The sequence below is a fragment of the Zonotrichia albicollis genome, chromosome 9 (assembly GCF_047830755.1).
Source record: "Zonotrichia albicollis isolate bZonAlb1 chromosome 9, bZonAlb1.hap1, whole genome shotgun sequence".
Taxonomy (NCBI): domain Eukaryota; kingdom Metazoa; phylum Chordata; class Aves; order Passeriformes; family Passerellidae; genus Zonotrichia; species Zonotrichia albicollis.
In genome coordinates, this window is record NC_133827.1 from 27,785,274 (window position 1) to 27,810,756 (window position 25,483).

At 39.3% G+C, this 25,483-nt stretch overlaps 2 protein-coding genes across 8 annotated transcripts in view; one reads left to right on the forward strand and one right to left on the reverse strand.

The window, feature by feature from the left end:
- ATR (ATR checkpoint kinase) overlaps nucleotides 1–7,950 on the reverse strand; it is a 39,754-nt gene extending 31,804 nt beyond the window's left edge. For 2 of the 3 annotated variants that reach the window (XM_026794990.2, XM_014268803.3), the window contains exons 1-9: nucleotides 7,794–7,950; nucleotides 7,048–7,139; nucleotides 5,999–6,142; nucleotides 4,552–5,441; nucleotides 3,387–3,574; nucleotides 1,985–2,179; nucleotides 1,562–1,788; nucleotides 663–815; nucleotides 325–517 (exon numbers count right to left, since the gene is read on the reverse strand). In XM_026794990.2, coding sequence (XP_026650791.2) covers nucleotides 325–517; nucleotides 663–815; nucleotides 1,562–1,788; nucleotides 1,985–2,179; nucleotides 3,387–3,574; nucleotides 4,552–5,441; nucleotides 5,999–6,142; nucleotides 7,048–7,139; nucleotides 7,794–7,852 — 2,141 coding nt within the window. In that variant the 5' untranslated portion in view covers nucleotides 7,853–7,950. Of the gene's footprint in view, nucleotides 1–324; nucleotides 518–662; nucleotides 816–1,561; nucleotides 1,789–1,984; nucleotides 2,180–3,386; nucleotides 3,575–4,551; nucleotides 5,442–5,998; nucleotides 6,143–7,047; nucleotides 7,140–7,793 lie in introns of those variants that run through there. The other variant, XM_014268804.3, reaches the window with a different exon arrangement.
- Nucleotides 7,601–25,483, forward strand: part of PLS1 (plastin 1) — a 42,545-nt gene continuing 24,662 nt past the window's right edge. The window contains exon 1 of one of the 5 annotated variants that reach the window (XM_074547133.1): nucleotides 7,601–8,048. The gene's annotated coding sequence lies outside the window, so the exon portion shown is untranslated. Of the gene's footprint in view, nucleotides 8,049–8,229; nucleotides 8,555–17,328; nucleotides 17,690–25,483 lie in introns of those variants that run through there. The other 4 variants (XM_005489447.4, XM_074547134.1, XM_074547136.1 and 1 more) reach the window with 4 other exon arrangements.

The following is a 25,483-nucleotide window of genomic DNA, read 5'->3' on the forward strand; positions in this document are numbered from 1 at the left end:
AAAAGGCAGAGAAGCTGCAAAGATTTGAAGAGACATATGGACAAATACAGGATGGATTTCACTGACAAAGATATCTCCCTTCCCTTCCTAATTTAAATTTCCTTCAGCAAGCAAAGGAACTTGCATACTGACATACTAAGTGAGCACTGCTCTGTCACACAGACATCACCATGTGCACCTATCCTGTTAATATCTCATGATTTCTGAAATTAAGATCTAACGAATTTCATTTGAAATGAACATTTATTTTTGTGCTTATGCTCCATTTATTATACGCCCATTTTTCTTCTTGCACAAAGACAGAAGAGCTGAATTAATACATACAAAAGAGCTCTGGGAATCACACTGCAGGATTGCACAGGTTGAAGCAGGAGAGAGAATCCTTTAACACAAGTAGCCCGAATTATTTCATGGTGACTTTGTAATGCCCAGTGATAAACTGATTTTCTCCAGTCCAGATGAATGTTTTTTGGGAAGACAGTCAGAAGAAACACACAGTGTGACTGAGTTTGGGGTGCTAAAGAGAAAAAAAAGAAAGCAAAGAGTTACTTGGTTTAAATTTTTGATACCATCACTCATCATAAGAAGGCAAATAAAATAATTTCACTTTAGAATAATCATTCCAAAGTGGAACTAGACTTTATATACTTTAACATACTTACAGAAACTCTGTGCAGTTTTTTGACTCAAAACTAGAGGACCAAACCCCCATATAGATGGCTTAAAAGAAGAATCATCAGGATGGCTGTAAATCCAGGGCAGAGACAGCAACCCACATAAGTCATCAAGAATCTGATCACTCAGTGGAATTTTCACTAGGGGAAAGAAGCAGCAAAACAAACATTTAAAAAACATGTATAAAACATTTTATGTTCTTAATTTGCTACAAAATATTACTTTTTCTATCAACAAAGATTAGTATCACTGTTCCCCCATGTTATCATACTTTTTAGGCATGGAACTTAAATATATCATTAAACAGATGACAGAATGTAACACATGAGCAGCAGAATAAATATAACTTTGGTATCTCTGGATTTGTGCAAAGATTTTCAGCTGGACTTCGGGGTGTCTGGTAAGCTGACCTCACAATAACATTTTAGCCTTGGTAACTGAGTCTGTCCTCCATCCTAGCAGTTACTTTTAAAAAACCTGGAAGTACTCAATATTTTTGGTACCATGCATGTCATGTTTGCTGAAGCTAGCTTTGAAATTGTTGAGTGGAAAAATGACAGCAAATTATGCTGCCTCTGTGTGCCTTTAAAAGAAAACTGCTAAAGTTTTTTCCTTTTTTATGTATTTTCACTATCCCCATGTACTCTCTTGATCAGATAAAAATCAATAGAAGCAGAGCCAAAGAGAAGTAAATGATGTTCATAAAGCAATGCAAATGAAGGTCTCTAAACAGAAAATAGTGATTTTTTTTTACTTTACCTTTTCTGTAAAAAGTTGGAATACTGGCACAAGATTAATAATAGCAGCACCTTTACCAAATAGACTTAATACAGTCAGATGAATTCCTAATGTACAAAATACAAGACAACCTTAAAGGGTTTCTTACCTTGTGCATATAGCAAAGCATCGAAAATTTTAACTATTCTGTCAATCACTTGTTCTAGATTAACAATCTGTGTAGCAGCCTCTAACAGGTTTCTGCAGACTTTCACCACTCTTGTGGTAAATTCAGAGGAAATCCACTTGAACTGTATATTCACCAATGAATCTGAGGAGCTTGGAGTATTCTTACACGTATCAGAGTTACATGGATGAGACACTCCATGCTCTTTACTGTTAAAACAGAAATCACATCAATGCAACAAATGCAACAAACAATACTGATATTAACTGCTGGTAAGCCGAGTTAATATGGAAATGTACTTCTTCAAAATGCACAGGACCCATCCAATATTGATCCTGACATACAGACAAGCATTAAATGACACAAATTGTAATGAAACCAACAGTTTCCCCTTGGTACTTTTACCTGGTGGAATCTGCTGGGGGAGAGCAGTGAACGATGCAGAGAGCAGCCAATCGCAGAATCACAGCCATCCCTTCCACAGCCTGGACAATGTCCCCTGGCACAGCTGCTTCCTCAAGGACAGATATTAAGGATGCTGCTTTCTTAGTGATGGCATTCCACAGAGCACTCTTCAGTTTCATGTTTACAGGGCTAAGTCTGTAATTTGACCATATTAATTATTTTCCAACACACACTTTATTTCAGAAAAGATAAATAATCATAGCAAAACCAGAGCTAATCCACATTTGATACAGGATTAGGAAAATACCACATGAAGCTTTAGCTTAAATGTGTTTTTAGGAAGGAAAAGATCCTAACTCTGAATTTTAGTATGACTCATATCAGACTTATCTGAAAGGCTATAAACATGTAACTCTACAGTCCTTGGAAGGTCTTGGCAACCATAAAATGGCAAATGTTATACCCATCATTGAGAAAGGCACAAAAAGAGAATCCAAGGAACTATAGGCCTGTCAGCCTAATCTCACTTCCTAGGAAGATAATGGAAAAAGTTTTCCTTGAACCCATTTCTACCTGCATGAGGGACAAGAAGGTGACTGGAAACAGCCAGCATGTATTTATGACAGGCAAATCATGCAATGGATTCGTTTCTACAATGAGACAAGCGGCTCTGTGGAGAAAAGTGGCTGCTTTTTCACACAACTTCAACTGTCTACAAAGTTAGGCTGACAAGAACTTTGTGAAGGTCTGTATGAAAAGTCCTGCAACTGGCAAAAAAAACCCTGATACAATAGAACAGACTGAGAGCTGGCTAATTAATGAGCAGCTTTGGAGAAAATGACCCAGCAGGCTGGAAAAATGGAATATTAGAGCAGTGTGACCTTGTTTTAGAGAAAGTCAACTACACCCTGGGCTGTGCAAAAAGAGTGAAGGCTGATCACAAGCCCACACCTGGAGTGCAGCATGCCCAAGCCAATTCTGAGTGCCCAAAGACAAGAAAGAGGTCAACTGCTGGCACAAGTCCAAGATAATCAGGGAGCACAGCACAAGCAGAGGCTGAGAGAGCTTGTTTTGTTCATCTGAGCACAACTGGACTTAACTAGACCTGCTTTAAGTACATCCAGTGTAAGACCACAGCCACACACAATTCTGTCACACGAGGTATGCTCCCAGCTTTGTTTTCAGTGTGAAAAAATGAAAATAATTTTCATTGAACACATTCAAAAGAGTCTCTTTAGTAAGACTGGCTTAAAAATCATCAATAGATTTTGATCCCTCAAAATATAATTTAGATTTTTTTCCCCAGGAGCTCTTTCAATCTGTTAAGAAGAAACTGCCTCAAGAAGTTGTCATTATTATTCAATATGCAAATGACTATAAAAGCAGTTACTAAGTGCCATACATTAAAGGTGCAGGAGATTTCTTTGGATGTTTTGTGGGCAGGCTCAGTCTCCGTCTTTTCTCTGGAACTTCGTCACTGCTGCTGCTCCACCCATCAGTATCTGAGCTCTCCAGCTGGTTCTGCTGAATCTCCTCAAAGATTTCTTCTGTTTGTGTTTTTAATGCTGTATAAAGTGGACTCACCAGATACTGGGATGGACAAACAACAGAGGTACCATGATGTATGCTCTGCCTTAAAGTTGTGGTACTATTGCTTCTGACTTAAAATATTAAATTGCAAAATATTGTAAAAAAGTTCCTAAAACCTTTAGTTTTAAAAAACTTAATTACAAGATGAAAGCTCTTATGAGCAATGCAGTTTCCTGTTGTGCTACCAGACAGGATGCAGCTTATTCAGCTGTTTTCCAGTTCCTGCCATAATACCTTGCTACCAAAGCCATGACACAGACACACAAAGTTTAACAAACAGGCAGGATGGAACAGAGGCACTCAGCATATCAACAACTCATTATCAACAACCTTGTTATGCTTCTTAACTAAAACAGGGTTTATTTAGGTTGACTATCAGAAAGAAGTTTTTTATTAGGAGGGTGGTGACACACTGACACATGCTGTCTGGAGAGGTGGTGGATGTCCCATCCCTGGAAACACTCAAGCTCAGGCTGGGTGGGGCCCTGAACCCTGATCTAGTTGAAGCTTATTGCAGGGAGTTGGACTAGATGGCCTTTAAAGGTCCCTGCCAACCTCAACCATTGACTCTATTTTAATTTTAGCTTTTCTACCTGTCCCTAACAAGCATGACTAAGAGCAAATGGTTGGAAAGTAAGAGCATCTCAAACTGCTGCACACTACTTGCAAAGCTGCCCTCATATGAGTGCACTCAGGGCCTTACTTCCATCTCATATTATGATTATGGTTATGGACAGACAGTCGTGCCTGCACAGCTTATGGACAGTTTAATACATGTAAAAAACAGGAGTCCAGCTACATCCAACAGGTTTAAGAACCCTGACCTGTACGAACACATGAAACAATTGAGAAAAAAGGAGTATCAACCTAAACATGCAACTAAAAATTACATTTCCTAGATTTTCTTCGTTGCATAGGTATAGGTTTTTGTACATGACCTATTCACACAATAAATTCAGTTTTTAAAATAAACCTACCTTTTGTTCTTCCTGAGTTCCAAGCACATTCACAAAAATTCTACATATGGTACTGATACGGGCCTTTCTTATTTGTAAGGCAGATTCATAGCCAGCTGGAACAAACTCCAGAAAATACTGCAGCATGTGGCAAAAAGCAGTTTTCAGCTTTTCACACTGAAGGCACCCAAACACATCCCCTTCAAACCATGAGCAGAGCTTCTCTAGCAGCATATTCAAGTAGACAGGTTCAATAGTTTTGTAAGAATCTGCTTCAAAAGGCAGCAATGTCCTCACCAACAGTAAGAGTGGTTCTCCAAAGAGTTCTGATTCCTCAGTATCCATTTCAAGTGTGGATTGTAGAATTGCAAAAAAGACTGAGAAGAAAACACTGGCCGGCTGCTCTGGAGGTCCTCCTAAATGAATTAACTTCACTATAAACTTCATTGCCAAAGTTTTAACTTTTGGACTGCCACACTCTAACAGGGAGCAGCCTATCCCCCAGAGAATAATATCCTGTCTTACAAAAAAGATATCTGCAGCAATATTTGTCAGAATAGACATTAATACAACTTCCAAATATTCTACATTTGCCATACCCATCAGCTGTAATGGGGCCAGTCTTAAATATCCCACTTTGTCACTCATATTGCTGGAAAATCTCTGTACAGTCACTGGCCAGACCAGTCCATCTCCCCAGAGATACTTCTGTGCATCTCTTTCATGCAAGATAATTAAGTCTTGAAAAAGATGTAGCAAGTCTTCAGTTAGTGCTTCAAAAATGGAGCCACTCTTCATTTTAAACAGAAAAAGTAAAGAGCAGATGACATCACAAAGGTTCTTGTGCAATGTGTTGCAGTTTGGAGCTGCAGCAATACGAAGAAGCCTTGTTATGATCCAGTTACTAAATTCTAGGACAATAAAAGAGAATTTTTATTATTAAGATAAAAACTAAAATCTCCAGTTGAGAACCTCCCTAAGAGCAGATTGCTTACCACTAAAAGTAAACTCCTTGATATAAATGCTTGTAGGTTCAGTAAACAGGGTCTTCACTGGCATATTTATTCAGTAAATCCCATTAAAAAAAGAGGAAAAGAAGGGGCAGAACATGGGGGTTGGGAATGGAGGACACACATTTTACACTGGTATTTCCAGACGTTTTCCTCTGTTAAAAAAACACCCTCAAGCAATAAGTACATGTACAGCATATCTCATCAACACCATATAATAATATATCTATACAATGGTAATGAATAATATCAAAGTCTTCCTGAGAAATTTTCATTATAACAAGTGTTAATCCATTCAACAATATTCAAAGTCTATCATCATATTCACTCATAAATTTATAATGATGAGCTTACATATCTGCCTTTTTCCCCTTTCTCTTCTTTTGGATGATCCCACGGTCTGCAAATTTAAATCCTAAAAATACCAAGCTTCAACATAACATTTTTAACAAACTCACCAATGCAACTGCATTTGGTTTCCTCCTGATTTCCATCCACATTTACAAACATAAGTGGGGAAGATTTCATGATATGTTGAATAAAATCAAGCAACATCACAGAACTTGGTTGTGAATCTGATTTCTTAATGAGTTCCAAGGCAACTTTAAAAAAATAAGACAATATTCAAATCAGCATGGCAATAAACCACTTCAAAAATTTTGTTCACACCTTATGAAGAATATTTTTAAAACATATACACAAATACTATGATATGGTATTAAACCTTTCAAATTATTTATTGTGAGTATATTTTTTAATCTATGAAGGTAATTGAATGCAAATTGTAAGCCCTCTATGTGACTCCAAACTGTATAAAGTATAAATTACTCATTAAATATTACTAATCCCAAATGCATTAACATTCTGTTTAAATTCTATCCAGCTGTGTGTTGAGTGAAGAAAAGCAAATACTTAACATTTCCTGAGGTTTACAGTCTTGCTAGAGAAACAATGTTGAGAATTGTTTCAAACCTCCAGAACAGAAAAGGTTTTAAATGGCAAATTCAGTTTACTAAAGCAGAAGGTTTAACAAAACACTGGACCTATCTAATGCTGCTCCATTGAAACAGGTATTTGAATCATATCAGATTTATCCAGATCCCCCAGGGATCCTATCCAGTGTTAATACAAGAAGGAAACTATCTGAGATTCAGACAAGATTTCAGTTCTGAGACACATGTGAATATTAAGAATTGCAAGCTGTGTAACTCATCAACAGAGACATTCCATGGCACTCCTGCTTTTCACTGTTGGGAGCATTTGTATGCATACAACCCTGCAGCATTCACCCCTCCTTCCTTGGGCATGTGTGTGTATGGTTTATTTACATAGGGAACTTCACATCCCAATGGAAAATACTTCATCACTGGCTTTATTAAAAACTAAGTTATAAATGGTATTGTATTCAACTAAAGCTTTCTTTAGAGGTTCTTAACTTTTATTTTTGACAGGAATTACTTAAAAGTATAAAGCAGACAGTTTTAGATTATAGGAATGTAATGCTTACCAACGTCTACCTCTGTAAGAATTCTGTCAATGAACTGGCACAGTATTTGTCTTGGTTTCTGCACAACTGTGTTGTATTCCTCTGGACTAGCACTAAAATTAAAAAAATGATATTTTGATGTTACCAATTTTAAAGTACAAAATAATTACTTGGAAGTCTGTCTCAACAGCTTAATGTTAAACACTGATTTTCTCCTAGAAGTCTTGAAAAATAAATACAAATTGATTTCTTGGTGGTGTGTAGAGGTTTTGCGGGGGGGTGAGGGGGAAAGTGTTGGAGTTAGTTTTCAATTTTCTTGTTTTAGTGACCGGCCTGTCGCTCACCACTCAGGGATCGTAGGGTCACATTTTCAGTACACAATTGTACCTCCGTACCCGCTCGCTGCCTACTGCAATGCAAATCTCCAGTGCTGGTGCTGCCATTAAAACTGCAGAGCCCGGCAATTCCAGCTCACGGGGCTCTCAGTGAGCACTCACAGCACACTCAGCCTCAGCCCGGGGCTCTGAGGCCCCCAGGCCGCTCCCATCAGGATCTGCCAGGGCCACCGGCAGGGAGAGGGCCAGGCCCCGGCAGGTGGCGGGAGGAGAAGGCACCGGCTGAGGTGACGGCTCGGCTCGGCCCGGCCGCAGGACACCTCGCACACCTCCTTCTCCCCTTCCCCGCCGCACACGCCGGGCGCGCCTCCCCCAGCGCAGCACAGCCCCGCACACACACGCCCTGCACGGCGGCCGCCGGGCCCGTCCTACCCGGCGAGCTCCCGCAGCGCGGGGATCATGGAGGCCATGCCCAGGCCCTGCTCCGCCATGGCGCCGCTTTGAATCGGGCGGCGCGGAGCGGGGCGGGCACGGCGGGACGGCGGCCGGCATGGCCCAAACCTCCTCCCCCGGCGCTGCTCGGCTTTAACCGCTTCGTCCCTGTACTCGGAGCGGTGGCTCCGGGTCGGTCCCTGATGGCTCCCGCGGACACCTCGCCGCCCCAGCGGGGCTCTGCTGCACGGACAGGTAACGCCCAGCGGGGCCGAGCGCACCCCGCCGAGCCCCGGCCGGTCCGGCAGCGGCACTGAGCGACCACCCGGGCCGCAGCGGGCGCCTGGCGGAGTACGGGCGGGGGTCCAGGGGATGGGCGAAAGGAAGCGCCACAGGGTAGAGAGTGACTTGGGCGAGGAGGGGCGGTAGGGAGGAAACTTCGGTGCCAAGGGAGCGCCCAGTGCAACTCCCTCTCTGCCCGCCGCGTCCCGGCGCCGGCAGGAAGCACCTGGGAGTCAGGTGTGGGACAGCCCCGCCGAGCGCGGCCTCGAGCGGCCCGGCCCGCCCCCGGCACCGCCCCGCCCGCCCGGGCCGGCCCCGCGGCAGCAGGTGGCGGCGGGACTGGCGGGGCGCTGGCGCTGCGGGACGGGCTGCGGGCAGGTGGGCAGTGAGCGGGACCGGGGGCCGCCTCTCGGGTGCTGCTGTGTCCGGAGCGAGCGGGGCCGGGGCGAGCGGAGCCGGCGGGAGGGCGCGTTCGGCAGGTGAGCGGGCTCACCGCACAGGTAGCGGTGAGCAGCATGTGTAAGATACAGACTTTCTTTTTTGTTATTGTTGTTACTTTCTGAGCATATGTTGCTTTACATTGTGTTTCTTTTGCAAACGTTTACGTGTGCTAAGTACGGAAGGCGTTGATGGGATCCCCGAAGGGACGCGATCGGCGCTGAGCGGGAGCGTGCGGCCCCAATCGGGCAGCGAGTCCCGCGCGTTCGGGAGAATAAAGGATAAAACAGGGGGTCATGGGCAGGTGTGACCGCAGAGAGAGCACGCGAGGGGACACTCCACCCTGAGCTTTGTTTCTGTCAGTAGGAGCTCCGGCTCTTTCTGTATTTGTTTATGAACTTCGCTTAGCGTTCTTTCTGGGTTGAAATAAAATCCTCTTGGAGGATAATTCTGATGCCTGTTTCCACTGTGCTAGGGTTGTCGCTTGCATGTAAAACAACCCACGTGTCTTTCAATTACTTGAACCATTTCAGATGAATGCTCTCGGGAACCTATTGCAAATATTTCATTCAGAGATGGTTGGTTTTGTCCTGCAAAATACATTTGTCATTTCAATGAAATTCTGCTGACCTTTTAAAGGCTGGTAACTTGGCAAGGACCTAAAATACTTTAAGAAACTTTATGAAACTGGGTTTGGTCTTAGTTTGTTTTTTAGCATATATTGCAATGTTTTCTACCAGCTGACTTAATAAGATGTTAGTCCTTCTGGAGCCATTCATAGAGAAAAAGCAGGAACCATGTAGCTATATGTGGTTTGTTAAGTAGAACTTTAATGCTTAAGAAAGACCAAGTAAATCTGGGTTTTGTTATCAGTGTTGTTTTGAACACAAAATTTTCTAGACTATTTCAATTTAAATTATCTATTATTGTGAAAACAATGTTCTGAGTGTAAATTTCCAAGACTGAAATGACAGTCACACTAAGGAAGGTTTAAACTGTACTGCTTGCCAGTTTGATGTAAACTCCTGTGTCATCCCTGAGAGAACGGGATACTGTTGGTATGTTAGGAAGTTCAGGAAGACTCTGTTATCCTAAAAAATAAGCTTAAGTATACTGAATCATAGGGTGATTGTTTTTGCTGATAAAACATAGGTGTGGCACATAAAATGTCTAATTTTAAAAAGTGCTTTTGCATGGGAATCTCTGGAGTTAACAGTGAGATCATATTAGTATAGTTATTGTAGAAATGCTTTTATTTGTCACAGGTAGAATGCTACATAAATTTCTTGTGCAGTTTCTGTGAGCATTTACTGAGCATGTAATTTAGGCTTTCTTTTGTTTTGTAGTAAGTACGTCTAACAAAACAGCAGAGAGATCTTCTGCTCCCCATTTTTCAGCTGGGAATTTTACTTCCCAGTTGCAAAGCCCCATCTACTGACTTCTCACCATACCATCATATTTCCCCACCTACCTTGGTGTTGGAAGACTCCACAAGAGAGTGCCCATAGCAACTTCACTGGGCTGTGCAGATGTAAGGAGTGTCACTCACACACCCTAGTGTTTCATAGACCCTCCAGGGAAGCAGCACCTGAAACACCTGCCTTCATTTCTTGCTTTTCTTAAGCACAGGATAAGCATCTCCTTGTTTCTTTCTCATGTCATTGTGTTGCACTTTTATGTCTCTTGGCCCCAAGGAGAGGAGCAGACAAGTTAGCATGCATTTGAAGAGATTGGCTATTGCTAATGAAGATAGTGTGCCTGGAGACTTTTCTCCTCCAATGCAGCTGATTCGTGTTGGTGAAAGGAATCTGAGCTGAGCAGAGAGCCCAGCTTGCAGAACTCGGGTCAGGGGAAGAAATTCATGCAGATAGGTACAACCAAGTGTCAAATTCAGTGTATATAGCACTACCAAGATTTCTGCCAAAGCTGCTGTTACTTTTTTTTACTCTTTCTTTTTTTTTCTGCTCTTCTCCCTACTTAAGCAGTCCTCTCACTGTATATAGTTGCATGATTCTTCCACACTCAGACCTCTCTCTTTCTCGGCTTTCATTATTTATTTATTTACCACATGCCTCTGCAGGACATTGTACTTATTGTAAGGCACTGAGTGACTTTGCATTGGACCAGCAGGTCTGAGAGGACATGAGCATGTTAATTGTATTTTTATTCTACCTGTTTTTTAATCCTGAGGCATAATTACTGTTCTGGGGGCTCATGTGCTCTGGGGATGTCTGTGAGCTGTTCCCTGAACTGCATTCAGTCTCAGCTGTCCTGCAGGCGGATGAAGGGAGTGTAGGTGCAGGTGTGTGTTCCTTGGGCAGACAAAAGGAGCGCATGGAAGTGCAGGTGTGTGTTCCTTGGGCAGACAGAAGGAGTGCATGGAAGTGCAGGTGTGTGTTCCTGTTCCTTGGTGCCTTCAGGAGCTGAGACCTCTCAAGCTGATAGTGGTGCTGAGGGGAAATGCAGCTGAGATGGTGCCTGGGGCTCCTGGGAGCTTCACTCAGTGCCAGGATGTGCTTATGGCTCCACATCTGCAGGAACACCAAGAGGCTGTGAGTGCTCCAAGCCACATTTCCCTGTGCAGTCATGCAGGTGCCTGACCTTTGGACACAGGGCACTGCTCCTCTGCACTGCAAGAATGTGGATTTCAGCACTCAAGGCTTTTATCTCTGCCTCTGTTGCTTAGTCAACTGGGCTGGAATGAAGTGACACAGATTAAAATGATGTGTCACCCTGAATGTTCGTCTGATGATTAAACAAAAGAGTAAAAAATGGAAACAGTAAATGGTGGTAAGGACAACAGGTGAGCCAGAAACCTAAAAGCAGATTATGTACATCCAGCTAAGCAAAAACTAACAGCTACAAGAGAGGAAAAAAGTGGAAACAAAAAACATATAACACTAAAATCTATTTGACTTATAATCCTAACAGGTCCTAGTCCTGCAAGCCCTTATTCATGTTTTTTTTCTATGAACAAGCCTACTAATATACTACTGATAATGTAAAATACAGTATTTAGTAACTTGGAGAAATGGCATATTAGATTATGCATTCCTTTGGAACCTAGTTTTATTATTTCTATAGTAGCAATTACTGTTTTTTGTTTATCTGCAACTGCTACTTTTAAAAATAGTTGCCTGTATTTTTTTTTGTACTTGTTTCTTGCTTCCCAGTATTTCTAGAAGAAATACTATTCTTGAGGCTAGTAGCTGTGGAGGAATCTCAGAGATGTATTTACTACCAGTATGAGTGTACATCATCAAGAGTTTTTGACTTGATAATTTTTGAATGAGAGTTAAAATTCCTGGAATATATTTTCCTAAAGAAAAAAAATACAGAATCTGGAATTTACTCTTTTAAAAAAACTTGTAGCCAAAGTGATGCTTAAACATCCCTTAGTGAAGTCTAAAACTCTGTACTGGTCATGCTAGGAGAAAATTGTGCAGTGTGCATTTAAAATGTCACTTAAAACTACATTTGAGAATTCTAACTGTTGAAATTTTGTAGGTTCTTTTATTCTAATCTTTATTCAATGAAAATCTGAAAAACTGTACCAGCTACCATTGCTCCAGTTTTCATAGGAGGAAGTTGTTGTTTTCTGAGAGATTTATTAGAAGCTATAATTTTCCATCTGATTCTGTGTTCTGTACTGATAAAAACTGGAATAGAGTTTATGTATGGGAATATTGATAAAAGTTCTGCTAAATGTTCACTTTCCCCATTGTAATGCTTACTATAAAAATCAGTGCAATGGAAGAGGGAGAAGGGGAATTCATATTCTTTGTACTTTTTCCATCCTATTTTGGAAAGCAAATAAATCTATATGCAGTGGAGCACTAATTATCACTTTTTTGTTCCTTGGTATTTTCCCCGTACTTAGAGCTTCTGCTGCTCTGTGAGGGTTTTGTCAGTAGAATAGTCATCAGCTTAACAGCCTGCTGTATGGAAATACCTAAAGTGAAAATTATAAGCATAGTCTTACATGTAAGACTTCATATGAAGTCTCAGTGTAATGTTCCACTTTTTATTGCAGTAATTAATTAAATAAAATGCTTTGTAGCATTCATCATGATGTCTGAAATACTTCACATCCATGATAACTGTTTCCATAAAAGCTCCAAAAGTCACCAGGTCTACATAAACAGATTAAATAAATGTAGGACGGGACTACCAGCAAGTAACAGAATCTGTCCAACAAACAACTCTCCCTGGGCAAGGCTCCACTGTACTGTGGCAGAGAATAAGCAATAAATTGTAAATGTAGTTCTGGCAAAAGATACTGAGCTGAGCAACTGCAATTGCTGTTCAGCCTACAGCCTGGCTTTGAGGACTTGTGTGGAAGGTGTTGCCTTCTTAGCTCATTTTCAGCCTGACATTCAAGGAGCAAACAGTCAGCTGGTGGTGGTGGTGTGATTTGTAAAGCAATATTAACAATGAAAATAGCAATTGACATTGGTCAGATCAATATGGATCAGGAATTCCAGGTTACTGACAGAACCCATTCTGCATTACTGCTCTCTTTATTAAGGTTTTTAATCATTGCTGTTGCTAAATCTTTCAAAAAGGGCTTGAAACAGAAACAGTAAAGATGGTTTCTCTATTGTCTGATGTATAACATTTGTGATAAAATATACTAATTGCATTACTTCAGCTTTGATTGATCTGATCAAATGCAGGGAATGCTAAGTGTTAGCCATGGCTTTATTATTTACATGGTTATTTTGCTACTTCAAAATGTAACCTGCTGAACGCCTAGGTTTTTATGTGGAGGTGTGTACTTGGTTACTGCTCTTACATACAGGTGTCCAAGGAGAATAAAGGTACTGCATCACAATAGCTCATCAGAGAGACTGGTATTGCTAAGCCTCAGAAATAAATTATGCATAAAGCAAAATGTGTGCTCCTCCATGCATGCTTTTGGTGGGAAAAAGATTATCAACCCACTTTCAGGGCTCTCTTGGCAGATGTTTCCTTAATAATAATAGTCACTAGACAGAAAAAAAAGAGTTGGATCCACTATTTCCCACTTTAGTTCAATTAGTGTATTCATCCTTTCATCTTGTTAATAATCAGTGCTTGAATAGACTGATTAAAAACACTGACATGCAGAAAAGCTGAAATACTGTGTCATATGTTCTCAGCAAGATTATATTTATTTAAATGCGATTTCAAGAGTTTGTTTCTGTTGAAGGTTCAAGACCCACTTGTTTCTTTCAAACCAGGTGTTCTGATAGCTTTTCTTTTCCAGAATTTTTATAGTTTGGAATGTTTTTGTCTTGCTGATTTATCAAGCTCTTCTTCTAACTCCACATCTCCTCCCATTGTGTTTGTTCATGCCCCACTGCTTCTCTTTGCACTAATTTATCACCTTATAACAAAGAGAAATGTAATTCTTTCTTTCATAGCCTAAAGGTAAGGCAGTGTAAAATAGTATGAAGTTACAATTTTCCATTGGGCTGATTATTTTACTCTAGTCCTTCCAAGCTTGATTCGTAGAATCAAGATATATTTAGTTGAAGCTAGTAAGAATTTCCTCCTCCCTTTTCAGACAATATGATGTATTCAATGTGAAATAACTGAATGTAAAGATATATTTCATTTTACTTATCATCACCCTTATCAGCCACTTACTTGTGGCTGTGTATTTAATTGTATGGGGTAGAATATTCTTCATATCCCAAATTACAAAGTATTAGAAGCACATAAATTTAGATTTTTATAAAAAATTCTTTTTTTAAAAAAGAGAGTTAGTTATCATTTAAATAATACCAAAAATTTACTCTTATTTAGAAGAGTTAGTTGTCACTTGCTTGATGTAGCATATGGAGGTAACTACTTCACTAGTGCAAGCCCTATTGGACAAATTCTTCTAAAAGCTGATATCTTGTTCATCTTAATTATTGACACTTGTATATCTTTGATTTCTCAAAAGATATTCCATTATTCTGCTATTACCAGAGATTTAAAAAGTAATTAAAACCAATGTATGCACTCCTTAAAATTTCCAGAATCTTTGACCATTTTGCTTGAAACTCAAACCCGACATTGGCCTCTTTACCATGGCAAGGTGTTTTGGTCAGCTCCTACCAAAGCTGCTCCCAAGAGAAGCTTGGCAGCAGCACAGGACTTGTTTTTTGTCATGCCAGAGCAAATCCCCACTTCTGGCACTCCTGTTGTGTTTGTTTTCATAAGGTGCTTGTACCCTGACATGGCAGCCCTTGTGCTGTGTGAAGACAACTACTGGGTCAGGCACTCTGGGCTTTTTAGTGAGCTTCTGTCTGATAGACTGACTGCCTGGGGGAAAGTAGAAATTAGCTATAATAATGGAACACATATTTTGGTTGCATTCCAAAATTTCTTTGTGCTTTCCCTCTTGAATTTTTTTTTGTGTGGTAAATCTGTGGAACAGTCCCTTCTGCCATATAGTTTATTCTTTAAGCTGCCATTCTGCATTTTCCTAAGTAAATTAAGATGGAGGCATTTAAACTCAATGGGATTATTCGCTATCAGCCCTCCCCAAGGAAATCAGCATATGTTGGATGAGTGTTTGACCAGAGTCAGTGTGCCACCTAAGAAGTGCTTCATTAAAATGTCACTTGAGTTGTGCTGCTTCCCACTGGACTCCTCACCCAGCAGGAGACAGACCAGCAATAGGGGAAAGCTTGGGTGGGTAAGCATGGTACTGACTTGCTGAGTGACAGTAACAGCACAATGAATATTTGTGTCACGTTTAGATACTTAAAAACAGGGATTTAAATATAGGGTAGTGTTTAATGTTCGAGAGCATTAATTTTGGAGACTTAGAAATATGAGTTATTTTTCATAAATTGCCATCATGTAAAGTGACAGTAAACAATGTGACAGAGTTACTGAGGTTTTATGAAGGTCAGCAGGAGTAGGATGATTCCTTTGGTGTAGATTTGTAGCTAATTTAAAATCCAAACCATATCCGTTAAAGTATTATGTGACATAAAATGCGTATTTTATATGATCTCCTCCAAAGACGTTTTGTCCTTGTGAAAGAGCTGATTTAACAACAAACTGATTTATCTGTTGATCATCTTATCATCAAAGAGTCACTTTTTAGCTCTGGATTTCGTTTGCCAAATATTGAAAATCTGCTCTCAAAGCCTGAGCAAGTGTTATGACTGCAGAGTGGTGTAAGAAATTTAACATTTTCCCTTGAAATTGTCAGTTTGGAAAGGCTCTGGTCTGTAATCTGGCAGTTTGGAATCTCACTGCAGGCTGGGAGTAAACAATTGTCACTTAATGTGGGACATCTTAAAATGGCTAACACAAAACAAATGTGAATACACATAATTATATTTAAGAATACTCAGTGTTTCAGCAAAGAGGCTCATTACAAAGGTGATCCAGCTTACAGTATTTTCTGTGTTGTAGGTATTGTTCCTTTTAGCAAGTACATACTAGATAACTGTATAGATACAATAATATTAGACTTTACCTTATGGGTCTTCAGGTAATTAATTTTAAAGCAGCAAATAATTTTTAACTATTATTTTTTGTTTTGTAAAGGTTTTTATAACCTAACATTGATTGGTAAGATGATTTTTTTTCATTATACTTATAAAAAGGAAACAAAACCTCTAATTAACAAAAATCATGAACGCTTTTATGCATTGTTTTCCAACAAATTAATAAAATGTTAGATTTTCATTGTTTTAGTAGAAATGCCTGGATATATCTTTTGTTTAAACTTTTTTTTAAACAAACTCACTACTTTGTTGCATAATTGCAATGTATGGTTTAATGCTTAGGGATGTCTGCTCCTGTTGCAAGCTCAAACTATCAAAAACGATAAATTGTTGTAACCCAAGATTTTGATAGGTTTATTGTTTTTAATTTTGATTTCTGATATTTGCAGAAAAGATGGCAAAGTTTTCACCAAAGCATCAGAAGTAGTTTTCATTAAAGAATATAAAGTTATCTCCTAATCATAGGAATCCTAAGGCTGAGATTTTGGATAATTTAGTTACAAAAAAATGTGCTCAGGAATTTTGTTCTTTTTCATCTACAAAACATGATTAAAAATGACAGTTGGCAACAACAACTGTAGATGTTTTATTCTGGCCTAATTATTAAGAACTACAGCACCAGCAAATGAGCTTCCTGTGTGCCCCAGATAGTCTTCTAGTTTAGAAGTTATGAACAATACTCTATTTAGCATTAGTTACTCAGATTTACTAATGTGCTCCTTTTATCCTCAGCACTTGGGCAAACATAGCTCCTTAAAGCCAAGAGCTGGCAAACAGGTAGCACTGGGGCATCTGTGGCTCTGCACGTTGAAATGCTGCCAGTTGCTTTGGCCATGTGTTGTGGAGGACCCTCCTTTTCCCTCTAGCTGGACCAATGAAAAAAGAAACCCAAAAATAACCTATGAATTTTCCATGACAGAAAATCCTGGCTTGCTTGCAGTATAGTAGCTGATCAGTCTAATCTAATAATCTTTTGAACCATGAGGAGCTGAAGGAGGCATTAGTGGGTGTCAGAAGGCCATACTGCCATCTGACAATTCATGAAAACTGGGAAATATTGTGGCACCACACATCTATTCAGTACTACCTGCAATTAGCCAGAGTGTAGAGAATATGTGGCTGTAAATTCAACTGCTAAGGGCAGAATGAATGCATTTCTACTGTTACTCTTAATGATATTCATGTGATTAACTTCTGGGGTGACCTTAAAGCTAAGTTCATTAGTCAGAGTTAGCCTGTGTCTCTCTGTTGGAGTTTTACTATTTGTAGCAAGCTGAGGTTTCCTACTTCAGCTACCAAGGAGCAGGCAGAGGGCAGGATAAAGGCAGTTTTGTGGAGTGTTTCAGTTGTGCTGTGTAACACCTCCCTCCTCTCTGCCTCTCAGGCTGTTTGTTCATTGCTCATAGTTCTGCTCTTCCAGTTACCTCGTAACTAAATGTTATCTTCATGCTCAGAGAAGAGAAAAATGGTTCATAATATTCTAGCTGGCTTAAGAAAAAGATTCTTTTCTGAAGTTATGAATGCCATAGAAGGCTAAAGCCTATTCCTCAGCAAAAAATAGGAAATACAGTATGTCTTGCCTCCAGAGTGGCACTGAATCTGGAAGAAACAGAGGCTTGGGACAAACACTGACAGCCTTGCAAAAGATCAGTGACATTGTAACAGATTAAACAGGCGAAGGTGAGTACACTTTGATTGGGGTAGACAGAATGAAAAATCCAGCAAAGTCTCAAAAACTGTGAAGCTCTTAACTTATCTGTAATTTGGCACAGTTTGTGGAGTTGAGAAAATACACGAGAATCTGTTTAATTCTAAAACAAATTTCAAGTCTTTCCAGTTACTGCAAAGCAGGGCTTAAAAAGTTAATCTGATAATAATGTGAAGTATTTGAAAATTGAAGACAGGTGTTATTCCATATTTCATGTGGGTTTTAGTTGCTTAGGGTCTAATGTGTAGGGGTTTTTGGAAAAGTTATTTTTGTAATCCCGACTGTTGCTTCTCATTAGCTTTTTTTTTTAGTAATTAACTAGCAGTGCTATAGTTTATTAAGGAAGTTTATTATTTAAAGAATAATTAAAGCATAAACTTCGACCTATGAATCTTATTTGAGAGGACTGGGATACCCAAAAAGTCCTACTGTCAAATGAGGGTTCTGTCAACACATGAGCTCTGAGGATGAGGTTTTTATTGATCCAGCTATTTCAATTTCAGAATTTCAGGATGTTTTCCAACTGAAATGTCCTTTAAAAATAATGCAGCTTATATTTGTCATGGTAGTTGCATGCTAACAAAAGCTGCATGTACCTAAACCTAGACAGAGAAAGAAAGAGATTAAGTATCATTTGCTGGTGTGTCTTTTAACTCTCTCTTTTGGTGTTGTAAACTTGATATGTAATGTCAGCCTAGGCACAAAAGAGTGACTTGAGGACGGAGCTCCTGAATGAACTTGCTTTTAGTAGTGTAGCCTTTCCATTTATATTTTAGTGTAGTTTGCTCTGATGGAATGTCACAGAAGCACCAGGTTTGGACTTAAAAAATAATTATGTTCTTCAGAGCAGTTACTGGTAATCAAAGAGGTTTTATGAGTAAACTCATAAAATTTTCTCTATGTGTTGGTGCTCTTTCCTTCTAACATGTATTTGCATGCTGAAACTGCTGTGATGCTTTGACCTTTGTAGGAATTAGTTTTGCCACAATTCCTTTGTTTGGCTGCTGTAGTTTTGGTTCAGCCTGTATTTTTTCCTTGCTTTTGGTCTCAGCATCTGAGGTAGAAGCTTCCAGTGTTAATTGGAAAGCCTGATCCTTGGCACCTGTGGCCCTCCAGAGAGAGGGCGCTTTCCTGGTCACTGTGGGTGCATGCAGAAGTGATGCACGAGCAAAGATACAAAGATATGGGGACAAGGTTGGTGAGGCAAGGGAAGCCTTTGGAACAGGAGGAGTGGGAAAGGTGCTTGATAGGAGCTTGAACAAGTTCCCCACGAAGGAGGGTCTAGCACATTTGTGAGGGAAGCCAAATGATGAGTCAGCATAGGACATAGGTTTCAGTATAATAAACTGATACTTGGAGAGTAACACATTGGAGAAGTTAAATTATATTGATGGTGAGAAGAGATAAGAATTTGTCAGATAAATGAACCAATACATTGTATTGATTGAATTTTCTATTCAAGGCTCAGTCAAATGTGTCTTGGACCATTGTAAACATTTTGCTGTTTACACAGGTAAAGAAGTTTCTTGTACCAATCCAATTTAATTCTGTTACTTCCTTGCTAATTAATTTGAATGTATTTCTGAAGTCATGGATTGTTTAAATACATTGCCATGTGTGAAATGGAAAAACAGGAGTTTTTGCTTTCAGAACGATGCCTTTAAATGTGTAATTCAAAACTCCAACTTCAGATTCTTGGATAAAAAGATGAGGTGGTGAGGTTGCTTCACTTTTGTTAGCATTATTTTTTGGGTTATAGTGGGCAGTTTAAGTAGTGTTCTTGATCTAAGAAAAACCTGTTAATGACTAACAAAAATGAAGTTTTTAATTGAAAATATAGGTGACTTTAAAGACAAATAGAAGTAGGCTATATATAGTTATATATCAGACACACAGAGATGAAAATGGATCTCTCAAGCGTAAGCCACACAGCAGAAATGGGCAGCAAGTTTTATACCAGGACTTGTGAATTTCCTTTGTAAGGACTAGTTTTAACTGTGTCAGTAAAAGGTAAAAAATATTCTAGACTCTGGACAATAAGGTAGGAGCAAAGCAACAGTAAAATGATTTCATTAGGAAGGTTAGAACCACACCCACAAAGGTCACACGTACTACAAATGTAGTGGTTTCTACAAATGTCCATTTTCCCATAGGCTTCAGGAGACACTTGTTAGAGGATTTGCTCAACAAATGGAAGGTGTCCTGAGTGATCTTGAGTCCTCCAAGAGAATTCTCTAGTCCCACACTGGTTTTGCCCGTTGTTTCCTGTCCTTGTGTTGCAACTGTGTGTCATTAACAGCATGTAGATACTGTTGCTGGATGCAATACTTCCTTATTGGAAAATCAAAATATCATTATGTCTATGACATTCTGCGTTATGAACTATGAAACTGAGACATTGAGTGTTTACACTAGCACTTGTATTTCCATGGCAGCACCAAACAAGAACTGCTTCTGTCTCTCTTGGAAGGAGATTTCAATTGCATTTTCAATTGCAAATAAGTGTACTTATTTGTTTCCAAAGTTTTTCATTACTTTATTTGTGAGATGATTATTAGAGCTTCTGAAAATCCGTACAGTTGAAGCTGTTGGAATGCAATTGAGCAGGATGTCCTCTATGGCACAGTAACTAATCTCCTTTAGGCCAGCTGTGAGGCTTGATAGGATGTTCCAGAGCTGAACTGCTTTAGGTTGGTGGCACACCTTCCAAGCTTCTGATGTCAGCCAGGCATTTAAACTTGTGTTTCCAAGCTGTTTGCCTTCCAAGTGAGAGGCTCAAACTTCTTGAAACCGACCTAACAGGACCATCCTTTTCTCCTGTAGACTGCAGTAACTCAATTCCTGTTTATTCTATTTCATAAGCTGCTTTTATTCACAATGAATTCTGAAAACACTTTTTAGTGGAAACAGTCATATTGGTGGATAGTTGGTATGTTTATGTTAAAAATTAAGTTCTTATCCCTTTTGTGTTCCTTTTATTGACTAAATATTTGCATTGTTGTGAATGAAAACCATGAAAGATGCTGAGATAGCATAAAAGGTAATTAAGATTTATGGTAAGAGTGTATTCAGGTTCTTCCTACACTTGCATTTTCCTTATGTCAGTACTTCTCCTGACATAATTTGGATACCAGCTACATGCTGTTATTGAACTTGCACCAAGCTAAAGGCTGTCCATAATAAAAGTGAGAGTAAGTACCACTCTAGCAGATTCACTCTACCCAACTTTTACTTTGGGTCAGAGTTTTTTGAATCCAACCATGTTAAAAAATCTGTAGGGAAACTTTATTTTTGTTCCTTAATTTGCTGCTGTATTATGGCACAGGTTTATTATTTTGTATTGAATACTTTGATTCTCTACTCCATAATTTATTGCAAAGGTAATATATTTAAATTACATAAAATATGAAGATTGTTAAGATACTGAATCTTGACATTTTCATCACAGAAAACATAAATCTTATCTCAAAAGTAGAATCATTTTGCTTCAGATTAAGGGGTACATTGTTTTTGTAGACATTCTGATCTTGTGTTCTAAAAAACAAAAGTGTTGTGTCTTATCAAGAGATGTGTAAGAAAAATATTGTTTCTGTTTTCCTAATACTGATTTTCCTGGTGTTCTGAAGTCCTAAAGAAAAGCTGCTTGTTGCATGGAAGCAGCTTTGTTTATGTATTTGCCTGGAAATGGTTTGCTATCAGGTAGGGAGCCTTGGACACACTGTATTACAGAAATAAAAAATTTAACTCCTTTGCTGTTCTGTTACTTGCTGAAGAATGTGGTAACTTGTGTGCACAGCTCTTCAGGGCTGGTGTTACTGACTTGTGTCCCCTCAGTGTCCCAGTTTCACAGAGAATGTCACTATTTCAGATTTGCTCTTGAGGACAATACTCACAGCTCTGTTCTGGAAGCAGGTGAAACTTGTAGAAATGTTTAAAAAACAACTAATTAACCAAAGCAGAATGGGTCACATGTGATCTGAGATAATCCCTTTGGTCAAATTCAGCCCAAAATATTGGTGTAGCTAAACTGTAAAGAGGTTAGGTTTGTAGGACATTGCATGAAAGGTTTTTCCATGAACCCAGTGTGCAACAGCCATTTTTCAAAATTACTTGCCTGTGAGTGGTATAGGGATAGGTAAGGTTTCTGTTGATGTATTTTATTTGGAGTGCTGAATGCAACAACACAAAGCACAGGCAGTTTGAGATCCTCTTGAATGATGCATGCAAAGGAAACTGCATGAAACTGATACTGTTGATAAATTTGCATGGCTAGTCTGTACACCCAGTGGCCAAATGAGCCTGGAGGCATTTTGTTTGATGAAAAGGTATCTTACTGAAGTGAGCTTTTATCTGCCTTATAAGAGAGTTGCTCTTAATCCTGACCTAAGCCTCATGAAATTGTTCTGTACTTACACCACAGTAAGTGAACTCACCAGGCCCATGATCAGTCTAATAATCAAATATCTCAGCGTGTTTTACTTCTTATTCATCCAGGTTTATCTTAAAGGCATAGAGGAAATGTTGATTCTCTTACTGACCATAGTTACTGTACTATGTTGAATAAATTCCCAAGGAGTGAGTAATTAACTTCAGTGTACATCTAGTCCTCCTTTCATGACACACATGTTTTGTAGACACAAAGTTTATCACTGTGGCTGGTTTGATAGCCTTACTTTAGCAAAGGTCAGTGAAGCTAAAAATACTATTTTTCCCTCTTAAATTGTACCTTGTTCACTGTGTAATGTCATTCCTAAAAGACTGAGGAAAATTCAATGGATTATTGTTTATATGTTGAATATTGGTTTATATATTTCTTCATTGTTATCCTCTAACTTCTAGTTATTAAATACTTTTGATCCTCATAAATATATCCAGTCATGTTTATAAGCCTAGGCTGAGAAATATAATTTCGGAGTGTTCCAGGTTGTGAAGCTTCAGACTGACTGTATCATGTTGGAAGAACATTGCTCTTCATACTCCTCTGCTAATAACTGTAATTGATACCATAATTGTACCCATCTCTTCTTTCAAAAATTACCCGTGTGCTTGCAATACCTTATATATATATATATATATATACACATACATATATATGCATGTATATATATATATATTGTATCTAAATATGTGTGTATATTGCTAATTACTTTGACCTTTTGGTGCTCTCTTTGCTGCATTTAGGGTGGATCTCTGTTTTTATCTTTTTTTTCTTTATGATGCCAGTGCTCATCAGTCTACAGGTGTGTTAGATTAGTTCTTTCTGAACCAATTAGAGAGCTAGCCACACCTGAGATACTGAGTCCAGTTTTGATTTCTGCTGCAAAGAAAGATGTGGACAGGCTGAAGAGGGCCCAGAGAAGGGCCACAAAGATGATCAGAGGACTGGAAGCTGCCATAGAAGGAAAGACTGAGAGAACTGGATTCGTTCAGCCTTGGGAAAAGAAGGTTTAGGAGAGACCTTATCACCATGTTGCCGTATTTAAAGGTGGTTACTCCCTTTTAAAAGAAGTCACATGGAAAAGAGGAGGGGTAGTATCTCCAGGTTGCTCCTGGGGACACTCATTTGGTCACAAGACAATTTTTTGCTGAGAGGAAGTCAGCCATTGGAATAATCTCCCCAGGGTAGTGGTGCATTCCCTAACATTGGACACCTCTAAGATTTGGCTGCTGGACCATCTTGTCCAGAGAGTGCTTTTGCCAAGCAAGGTGGGACTGGCTGATTGTTGCTGTGCCTCCCAACCTGGCATTCTGTGATTCTGTGACTGTTCCACAGTGAAGGCTTCTTTCACTTTGCATACCAGACAGTGCAGTTCTTTCCTCATGATGTCTCCTCCAGCCTTACTGGTGATACAGAAAAGATAAGTTATCTTTCCATACCCTATACCAGGGCAAGCAACAATAACAATAAAATTATAAAGCCACTGAACTCTAGTGATTATTCATTTTGTCATAAAGATTGAGACTTATCACAATAAGATAAAAAAAACCTTTTCCTAATTTAATTCAGATTAATCACCACTGCTGTTTTATTGCAGACCACCAGTGCAACCCCTAAAACAATTTGTGCTTTCATGTTATTAAAGGATCGATTCAGTTGGCCCCTAATCATCTTTTTACTTGAAGGACAAGAATAATCTTGGCATAAGGAAGTTCTTTCAGTCTAAGATGAGTTGGGGTAGGGAAACCCAAAAATAAACAGAACAAACAAACCTGGGTAGTTTTAGCTTCTTGAAAAACATCGGAAACCTCTGTGTATGTGTGTTCATATCAAGCCAGCATTCTGAATGTCAGTTCCATTGCTCAAATCTTTATTATATGCAGATATTTCCAGTAATTTTTAATTAGCATTTCCTCTTTCCTTACTGTCTGAAAGGAATATGTGATGCATATTCTTATTTTAAATTTTCTTTTGTGTGTCTTATACCTTACAATGCATTATTTTCTCACTGAGACTGGACAGAACTCCTAGTTTATTAAAAGACACTAATAGTGCTTGAAAGCTATCCCTGTTCTCATCACATTGACCTAAAGAGTCCTGGATAACTAACACAGGAATACTACAGGTTAAACTGTGTTTTGTGGGGATTTTTTCCCATTAAAATCTGTAGCAGATTCAAAGGCAAATAAGAGGAGAATTTTCATGTTTTGTAATTATAGATAGTACAAAGTAATAACCAGCTGGTTGTTGATATAAAAGCACAACCTGTATATGCAAATGATGCTCTCTTGGCTGTAATTAGAGACAAGAGCTTTAAGAATGATGCAGCAATAGGCAGTATTTGCAGCAGGGATGGAGGAGGTGTGTCCCTGATGCAGACAAAAAGAGCAGCAACAAAAGAAAATAGGCTCTCGAGTCAGCATTCTAAACTCCATTGTCACTGCAGTGGCAGCTGCGTGTGGAAATGAGGCAAACAGAATTTGAAATGAAGAACTGGAAAAGAAATTGCCACTTGCCTGCATGGATGGAGACAACTATTGGGCCTGATTGCCAATTAACTGCTCTGTTTTTTCTGACAGCCTTGATAACAGGTCAGAAATGTGGCAGGAGCTCTCTTTGACCTACTCCATCCTTTGTGGTTGCTCAGCCATAGATACTCCTCTGCACACAAAGAAATACCACAGTGGTACCAACAGTAGTTTGTATCTGTCTTATGTTGGATGTGGATGATTTCCAGCAGTGTCCAGTGGATTATCTTTAGATTGAAAAAGCCTTCCAGGCATAGGAAGCGGACTAGGACTACATAAATATTATCAGTGAATACTAAGCACATTTTCAAGGACTAAAAAAAGGATCGAGGGTACTTCATCAGCATTAAAACAGTATTTGTATTTGTACCTACCCTGTCCTGGAGCAGCAGGAAATGGTTTGTTGTAGGTGGAGACTACAGAAAATCTAAGTGTCATATGAACATCCTCAGAGTACAGAGAAATGTTCTCTGGAAATGAATATACCTTTGAACAGGTAGTCACAGTTCCAAGACCCAGATACCTCTGGAGGCTAAATCTTGTCAGAATTGCCTGTGCCCTGAGTCATCTTGGGTGGTGATGAGTCTGGGAGTGCAGGGTATTTATTAGCTTAGATAGAAGGTCCCTGTTTGTGGACTGGAATTGTCTGTAATGTCTGACTAGTTAAGGTGTTGTCTCTGAGTGTTCAAGCTCTGACTCTCCTGAATGCCAGAACCATGATTGCAGCACTTCTGCCATAATTTACTCTGTCAGGATATCATAGGCTATTTAAGGCTATCTCTTTAGAGCAGTTATTAGCT